The sequence below is a fragment of the Nannobrachium achirus genome (genome assembly GCF_963921795.1).
Source record: "Nannobrachium achirus genome assembly, chromosome: 7".
In the NCBI taxonomy this organism is placed as follows: Eukaryota; Metazoa; Chordata; class Actinopteri; order Myctophiformes; family Myctophidae; genus Nannobrachium; species Nannobrachium achirus.
The window spans coordinates 39,249,154-39,258,362 of NC_137816.1; the positions used below are offsets into that span (position 1 = coordinate 39,249,154).

A 9,209-nucleotide genomic window follows, 5' to 3' on the forward strand; every position below is an offset into this window, starting at 1 on the left:
CCCTAGGGGGTCCTCAGAGTTACTAAAGGGGGTCCTCCAAAACTGAGTGATAGAAACCTTTTTCCCATTTTTCCTATTAACCACTTGAACCCTAGTGTCCATATTCTGAGAACTTTAGCCAAAAATAGGATCTGCTATTTTCGGCAAAGAGGTTTGGTGAATTGGTGTAGAGGGGGGAAAGAGCAGACTAAATAAACTTAAAAGGTCAAGTTTAGTATTGACGGTTCAAGTAGTTAAATATCTGAAAACACTAATTGACATGAATCCAAAATACACTGATGATTGTGCTGTCAAACGATTAAACTATATGGAATCTATGAACAGGTTGTGGGGGTCCCTGCTTCATCTCTCTTTCAATAAAGGGGTCCTTGGCCTGAAAACGTTGAAGACCCCTGGCATAGATACATTTTATGATGTATACACAGTATCAGCAGCGCACTATAGTGGTGACAAGAAATTTTTTTTTTTTTTTTAGCCGCCCACAAAATTCCCCATGACGTCACACATGGATCATATTTTATTTTCACGGAAGTGAAACGGACAGACAGACCAGGGCAGGCAGAGAAACGCAGGCAACGACCCAAATAAGTTGACGTTTCACACTTTCCCGAGGATACCAACAGGTACCGCCACTGTCGGCCGTTCATTTGATATTACTATGAACTGCTAACGGCTTCATTCTTTATTTCTGTTGTCCAGATAAATGTTGCACCTTTGATCAGACTCAAAACCTCTGTCACTTTAGTTAGCCTGGTGTTAGCTAGGGTAGCTAATAGCGGCTAGCCTGCTTAAGTTAACATTTCTCTCTCAAAGTGTACGTTACCTTACCGACATTGTTATTATCAGATAATGTATACATTGTGGGGAAATAAAAGACAAGCAAGGGAACCATTTTAACCATGTTAACGTTACCGTAGTTGTGTTGTCTAATCATAATGTTGCCAAGCTAATTGGTCGAGTGAGTTTGTTTTTGTCTGGTGTGGTCATGCTCACATGATGTCATGACTCATAGAACCCAAACCATCAAGTACATGGATGACTGACTTCATAGGTTTCGATCATATATACTAAGGGTCTTCAACGTTTTCAGGCCAGGGACCCCTTAGCTGAGAGAGAGAGATGAAGCAGGGACCCCTCTGCATATTGTATAACATTGTGTTGCAGATTAAAAATGTTAGATAGATTTCGGCAGCTTGTTTGACAGCACTGTCATCATGTTGGAGTAATGTCCAATTTCAAGTTTTCAAATGTTTAAAAATCTTTTGAAAATAGCAGATCTACAAGCTCACAATGCGTCACATCGCCAAAATGTAGATCTGCTATTTTCAAATGGCCAATATGTACTGTATATTATGAGGTTGAAGTGGTTAATGTATGTTTTGTAATAATAATAATCAATCTACAAAGTAACTGGTAACTAACATTCTCATATAAATGTAGTGGAGTAAAAGTGCAATATTTGGATCAGAGATATAGTGGAGTAGAAGTAAAATATTGGAAATTGGAAATACTCAAGTAAAGTTAAGTACAGTAGGCCTACTTAAGTTCAGTGGTTCTCAAACGTGGGGTCGGGACCTCAAGTGGGGTCCCCAAATTATTTTGTGGGGTCCCCAGATGATTAGCTTAATGTAAAAGAAAATAGCAGATCTACATGCTCACAAGTCACAAGGCCTCGCATTGCGAGGCGTTGTGAGCATGTATATCTGGTATTTTCACAATATTTATCTTTGGAAACGAGTCACATTAAATGTAATACCTACAATTCCAAGTGCTTGTCAGGGTGGGGGTCCCCAGTTCAAATATGTTTATTTTGGGGGTCGCGGCCTAAAAAGGTTTGAGAACCCCTGTACTAGTTACTTTCCACCACTGCTGACAGGCAGCTCTTTGCCATCATCCTGTCCACAGAGAACTGACCATCATGCTGGGAGGAGGCTTCAAAGCAGAGAGGCTGCGGGTCAACCTGCGGCTGGTCATCAACCGCCTTAAACTCTTGGAGAAAAAGAAGAGTACGTTAAACGTTCCACTCTTACTTACTTAACCTTGGATCAAGACATTGTATGACAGTCTTGGACACTTCCCCCAAATAGTGTATGGAGTTCTGTGTTTAAGGCACAATAAATGTACAAATTCTAAATATCAAGTGCTTACCCCAAAGTCACGGTTGTTACCTGACTGCGTGTTCCATAATATTCATTATTGATTAGTAAAGATGTGTTTTACTCTGTGCCATTGAGATATTATATTGGCCAGTGGCGCAAGTTGGCACAGCAAGTGAAAGAGAGTGTTACAGTCGATGGAAATGTAATATAATGGCATTCAGGCACAGATGAGATTAAAACACTTAATTAAACAATACAGAATATTACTGATCACAAAGAGCATGTATGATCGGTCGGGTAACATCTGTGGCTTTGGGTAAAGCACTTTATATTTTGAATTTATACAGAGACAGAGATGTACAGGGCAGGCCTTAAACACGGAATTCCAAACACTATTTCGGTAAAATCACCAAGATACCCAAATGTCAGAATCGCTAAAAGAAATATATGACAGTCGTGATCCAAGGCTACACTCTTACTGAACAATTGGCTACATATTAAAATCCTCTGTGTTAATTTAACTCTAACTGTACACATGTAACCAAAAAGGACTCTTGTGTGTCCATTTGGTTCCATATTGTACACTCTTTAAGAGTTACAAATGGATTTTTGCCATGTTTTTCATGTCACTTTTCATGGTAGCTCTTAACTGTGCCCTCTTTCTCTGTCTGATTAATTTGAACTCTAGCTGAGCTAGCCCAGAAGGCAAGGAAGGAGATAGCAGATTACCTGTCATCAGGGAAGGATGAGCGGGCGCGCATTCGTGTTGAGCACATCATCAGAGAGGACTACCTGGTGGAGGCCATGGAGATTCTGGAGCTATACTGTGACTTACTGTTGGCACGCTTTGGCCTTATTCAGTCTATGAAGTGAGTGGCTTGGCTAACAGACGCTCACAATGTATAACATTAAAAGAGACACAGTAGGACAATGCTTTTAGGACCAGTAGGCACTAACCGTTACACTTCCTTGTCATCTATCTTTGTGCCCATGTCTGCTCTCTTCCTTCAAACCTTTTTCCTGTCAGGGAGCTTGACCCTGGCCTACAGGAAGCTGTGTCCACCCTTATCTGGGCCGCTCCCCGTCTGCAGTCAGAGGTGTCAGAACTCAAAATAGTAAGTATATATTTATTTTGAGTTAGATGTTGACTAGTCTGTTTTTAAGTAGGACAATCTCTTCCACAATCTTTGAATGCTTCAGAGACGGTCTATAACTAAGGAAGTCGTCATCTTCCCCTGGAAAAGCTCTCCACACCGGAAAATGTATTTTAAAATGTACCTGGTTATCCCTATATGGGGCCCTCTCCTTTTTTCTTTCTACACCAGATCTCTTTGTAAACAATAGCTGATCCAAGAGCTCACAAGTCCTGTTGCGGCAATTTGTGAGCTTGAAGATGTGCTATTTTTGCAGAATGTTTGCCCCAGAATAGTTACTCAAGGTTTCAAGTGGTTAAGCGACTTCACAGGGGAGTACGGAATGAGCAGATATTCACCTTATTTACTACTTGAAAGCATTTGAAAATTGCAGCAGCCAACCCATCTTTCTTGAGACTAACACACTTGACAACTGTAACCCATCCAATTTTACTCAAATGTAAAGGCTTGGTGGATTGACAATTTGATCTCCTTGCTTTTCTTGCAGGTGTCAGACCAACTGTGTGCAAAATACAGTAAGGAGTATGGCAAGCTATGCAGGACAAACCAGATTGGCACAGTCAATGACAGGGTAGGTGTTCCGCTTGCCTCTGATTGGGGACGCTGTCATCTCTGTCAGGCGCGTAGCGCGTTACTTTAACAATAGCCTCGGAAACCCAGACTTTACTTTAACAATAACCCGACACGTTATAAGTTATCTTGAGTATGACAGTAGTTTGGGTTTTAATGTTAAAGTAAAGGCGATTTTGAATAAACTTTAAGGAAATGCTGAGTATGAACGTTAATTCACATTTTATTCCTTAATTGTTTCCTACAGCCCATGTTTTACAAATGTATTACATTTTTGGCTGTTGTAAATAATCAGTTATGTCTGCATTTTCTAGTAGTGAACAAAACAAGACAGTATATTTTTATCTTTTCAAAACGTGTGTTGTGAGCCGTTTTCACTAATTCTAATTTCTCTTTTGTACCATGCCAACCCATTAGAAAACACCCAGCACAGAAGATAAATAAAATGAGAGGCCTTTCACAGTACAAGTGTCAAGTTTATTTTAGCACAAAAGTGTCAAGTGCAGGCTTTAACAGTAGCCTACAAAGTGTGTTTTTAAGAGGGGCGTCTCTATAGAGTATAGGGGCGTCTCCACTGGCCGAACTGCGTCGCTGTTTTGATACATGCGTTTCATCCCCATGACTCTCTTCATTGTATCCAAGAGTGTAGAGTTACTTGTTGTAATGTAGAACATTGAACCTCATGTCCAAACTTGATTATTTTAGCTGATGCACAAATTGAGCGTGGAGGCCCCTCCTAAGATCCTGGTGGAGCGCTATTTGATTGAGATCGCCAAGAACTACAATGTGCCCTATGAGCCAGACGCCATGGTCAGGGTGAGATGTCTTTGCTTTCTAACTTCAAACTTCATGAGGTATCAAGTCACAAACCTTCACACATTCTATTTGATACTGCAGTTAGACATACGCTGTCAAACTGTAGAACAAACCAAAGGCTTCCTCTGACCATGTGGTTTTCTCTGCAGCCTGAGGTCTGTCCTGGTGAGGAGGCAGACTTGATTGACGTGGACACAATGGACAATAAGAAGGGTGGTGGAGGTGGAGGAGGAGGTGGAGGTTTCACTGCTGGTGCTATGCCTATGCCCATGCCAATGCCCATGCCGATGCCAACAGCGTTCAACTATCCTGCTCCCAAAGGAGCAGTAAGTCACTCTTGTTCATTATGTTTTAAGAAATTGAGTGTTCCACTGCATCCCTGTTAGAGAGAGAGAGACATTGACAACTACATCGTATTCCAATTCTTTGTTCTGATTTGTACATGAACATGTCTTTCCTTGCTTATCTGTTTTCCAGGAGCCCTTTGGTGCCCCTGTTGGGACCTACAACAGTTTTAACAACTTCCAGCCCAATGTGGGAGGAGGGCCCCCTCAGTTGCCCAGCTGTCCCCCCACATACGAGTCTGTAAGTGACTGAGCCCTTCGAACACTTGCCCCCCACTCCTTCCTGTTCCAGCCACTGCACTCAGATGGACAGATGGCCAGGGCAGGGCACAACTCAGGGAAGAGCAGTTCATTTTGGCTTGTCTGTCACCTGACTTTGCTTCTGCAGTCCTATGTTAACATGGTGGCCTCTAGTTTGATGGTGGTAGTGGTACTGTTTAATGGTTTTGCAAGTTTGACACATAGCAGTATTGGTCCAGTAGGCACTAACAGATTAAAAACATTGGCCTGATGAAAAAAGAAAAGCCACCACAATCATATCAGCATTTTATGTTCAATGTGTGTGCCCTATCCAGTCAACGTTGTTCTCCAAATATAGAGGTAGAGTAATACATGTTTGCTGGGTAGATATGGCTTTCATTAGTAACACTTGTAACATTGTTGGTGGAAAATTGCTCTCACGCCCACATCAGGAATGCGACACAACTTGGTACCGGTGTCGGCGCCAATGGGAGATTTCGTTAGTGTCTGCATGGAACTCAGATAAAACATTGCTCTCAGTTAGTTGGCGGCTGAGTGTGCCAGGTTAATGCCCTCAAACTAGAGGTCAGTCAGAGTCTTTGGGTATTGGAGCTATGCTATGAACTGCTTATTACTAACCATGTACTCAATAAATGCTTCAGTGTGTATTCATGGAATAGGTTGAAGAACAGGCCAGAGTGTACAGTACATACAGTATACATAAAGTGCTCCACATAATATTTGGATAAGCCAAGGAATGCTTAGATTTATTTCAATTACCTTTTTTTGTCACATGCCAACCTCCTTGAAGGTGATGGGTTTTCCCAGGAATGCAATGGCTGGATTTCCTAAACTTTTTCTGTCCTTTATAATGATAATCACCTGCTGCTGAGTCATAAAATTGAATGATTATGTCAATTTCATTACTAACCTCTTAAAACATACATTTTGACGTGAGGAAACGATTGTCTCAAATGCATTATGGATATGTTTCAGATCGATGATCTATCTCTCAAACCCTCTGATCCTTCCCAGGCAATGGGTGAGTTCTGTTGGCTTTCAACAGTTACAAATATTTGCGTGTTGGATCCCATGTAAAGAAAAGTGTAATGATTGTCAACTTGAGTTGTCCTTTTAATCATTGTACCTTCTAATATTCTATTGTGTGGTATTGGCATTCTCATTGGCGATGACTTCTCCACTCATACTGAACTTAGTCTGACCGTTGTTGTGTACATTTACCATTTTACTGCATATTCAGTTCAATTCAAGTTGGGTGTGTAATTGTAAGGTTGTGTGCCTCCCTCTGATTGTGGTGTTGTCTTATTCTCCAGCGTCTGGACCCTCAGGTCAGTTCTATGACAACAGTGCTCTGCCGGAGCTCCCCTCCGTTCCTGACACGCTGCCTACGTCGTCCTTCGGCAGGAACACCACCTCCTCCGACGACATTGACTTTGACGACTTGTCACGGCGGTTCGAAGAGCTGAAGAAGAAGACCTAAGTCACCGGGAGTGCTGCTGCTGCCCTACACGTGCTACTCTGTGTCGTCATCTCCACAGAACCAGGCCAGGAATACTGTTAACCGCTCTTTAGTCCCTCCCTATCTCCCTTCACTTCACATTGAAGATGTTTTCACTGAAATCTCACGCAGATCTTCTCAAGCTTAACTTTACCTCATTCAGATAAAGGCCAACCCGCTCACTAAAGGTGTGGTCGTTCGCTCAGCTGTGTAGTCTGTAGAAATCTCAATGAAAGCATGGGTGAGCAGTGCATTTTTACACAATCAAATTACTGTGTGAAACATTTGTATATTTAGTGGTTTATCTCTGCTATCGTTTAACCTTTTCCCATTTGTCGTCGCTTCTTATTAAGACTACTGTTTTTTATCTTTATTTTTTAGGGAGTGGTTCACAGTTGTTGCTATTTACATACTCTGATATAATCCAGCATAACCAGTCAAACCAGCCTGCCCAGTCTTATCAGGTGTGTTGTGTTGTCAGGGAAGTAGGTATTGGCTAATCCAATCTGTACATGCCCTGCCTGGTCAAGTTAAATGGCCACAGTTGGTTGCAGTTAGTTTGTAAGGACTATCCCTGACATGAATGTGCAAGGAAGCCATAGGTTCACTCTCGTTCACAATAATACATCTCTGTGACTAGAAACACTGAGGTTCTCACACCAAGGTGCATTCAGTGAAATGACGTAAAGCACTGTCAACAATGTCTTCTCTACCCCCCTGTGGTGCATGTTCAACATTTACTTCCATCTTTGGCGTAATTAATATGTTTGCAATGCATTAACCTTTTTGCAAAACTCTTGGTGACACGTCAAATCTCTTTTTACACATCTGTTCATTTTCTGTTAATTTGGTGTCGCTGTGCTGACTGTTTTATTCCCCCCCCCCCCCCCCCCAATGTAATTTTAAGGTGGTATATAATGCTACAGATACACTTATTTAAATGAATGATTGATCTAACTGTAAAGCTAAAACATTTTGGGAGGTGAATGTTAAAATTATAATTATTAATTTGTTTTATATACAGTTCTAACACAATAAAGCTTTTCAGTTTTACCACAAACTTGCACTTTATGTACTTGTGACCCAAACCATAAAATGTGGCCAAAGACAACTAACCAGATTGATGGTCGGGGGTGGGTCTGTCTAAGAGCCTCACAATTGCCTAATTTGATACGTTTTATGTAAATGTTTCCCCATTAGGATATTGTCCTTACTGTTTAATGGTAAAGGGAAAGTGTGATTTCTTGTGCATGTGTCATACAATATATATCCTGCAATTGCCTTATAGTTAACATTTCTCATCAGAGGCCTTGCATATCTGCATAGACATACTATAATAGTGGACATTTGTTATCCTTCGACACATGACTTGCACATAACATTTGATTAATTTATAGGTTTAATGAATGTTTTTCTCTGAACAAAATTTCTTTGTTTTGAACTTAAAAACAATATAAAAAAATGCCGCTTGACTGGTGATAGGAGGTGACAAATAATCGTTGTAAAAATCTTGATGTTAACGTCTCATTAGATTGGCCTTCAGGCTCAATATGTTGCTGACACCCAAGCCACTTATATGATAAATGCAAGGTGGCCTTGTTTTTTTTAATATGTATAGCAGTCTTTTGAAGGAAAATGACACCATTGGAAGCTTTTTCAACCATTCTGTTAATACACAGTACATAGAAAAGAAGACACTATTGAACTGTTTGTGCATTTATTTGTTTTTAGGCTTTTAAGATGGACTGTTTAATTAATTTTAACAGATATGTCCTTATATATCTTCTCTAGTAATCAAAGTTGTTTTCGCTGCCTACGAAGAAGATGGTTTAATAAAATGCAATTTGGAATGGAAATACTGGTATGATTAATTTATTTGATTAGAATACAAAAATAAATGTTTTATCTGATGTGCATAGCAGCAGTGTATTGTTTGCTATGGACAGTAGGGGGCCTCAGCAGCTTACTGTATTACTTTCCAATATCCTTCAAGACTGCAAGTTTGTAATTATAATGAGAAGATTGGACAAATCTCTCTCTCTCTCTCTCTCTCTCTCTCTCTCTCTCTCTCTCTCTCTCTCTCTCTCTCTCTCTCTCTCTCTCTCTCTCTCTCTCTCTCTCTCTCTCTCTCTCTCACACACACGTCCGGGATAGAGCTGTTCCAGACATTGGCACTTAAACGCCAGATAAGATTGACATCACTCCAGCTGCTGCCAGTTGTTGCCCACTGGTCTCCTCCTTACTATCCAATGAATTTGACAAGGCATGATTTAATGTCTATCTTTTTTTAAGTCAGTCCTGTCTGATAAGTAGATTTCAGATGTATTTATTGATAGCCCCTTGAGATGCAGCATCTCATTTCCTGACCTAGGGGGTCCCATAAAAACATGAACAACAGGGTAAATCCTAGAGGGGAGAGAGGGGGTGGGGGGGCTTGACTAGTAGTGAGTGCTGGTAGTATGCAAGT

General features: G+C 40.9%; 1 protein-coding gene across 1 annotated transcript; it reads left to right on the top strand.

Moving 5' to 3' along the window:
• The first annotated feature begins 520 nt into the window (after positions 1-520).
• ist1 (IST1 factor associated with ESCRT-III) lies at positions 521-8,551 on the top strand. Its single transcript, XM_080730463.1, has 10 exons — positions 521-623; positions 1,906-2,006; positions 2,788-2,968; positions 3,127-3,214; positions 3,741-3,824; positions 4,529-4,639; positions 4,789-4,965; positions 5,117-5,224; positions 6,220-6,265; positions 6,558-8,551. Exons 2-10 carry the CDS (start codon positions 1,919-1,921, stop codon positions 6,722-6,724), a joined length of 1,050 nt encoding a protein of 349 aa, XP_080586589.1. The 5' UTR covers positions 521-623; positions 1,906-1,918; the 3' UTR covers positions 6,725-8,551.
• Positions 8,552-9,209: the final 658 nt, after the last annotated feature.

Coding starts and splice junctions, on each gene's coding strand:
- ist1 (XM_080730463.1), top strand. CDS start 1,919: ATGCTGGGAGGAGGCTTCAAAGCAGAGAGGCTGCGGGTCAACCTGCGG. Junction 2,007..2,787: donor ACTCTTGGAGAAAAAGAAGA/GTACGTTAAACG, acceptor TTTGAACTCTAG/CTGAGCTAGCCCAGAAGGCA. Junction 5,225..6,219: donor GTCCCCCCACATACGAGTCT/GTAAGTGACTGA, acceptor GATATGTTTCAG/ATCGATGATCTATCTCTCAA.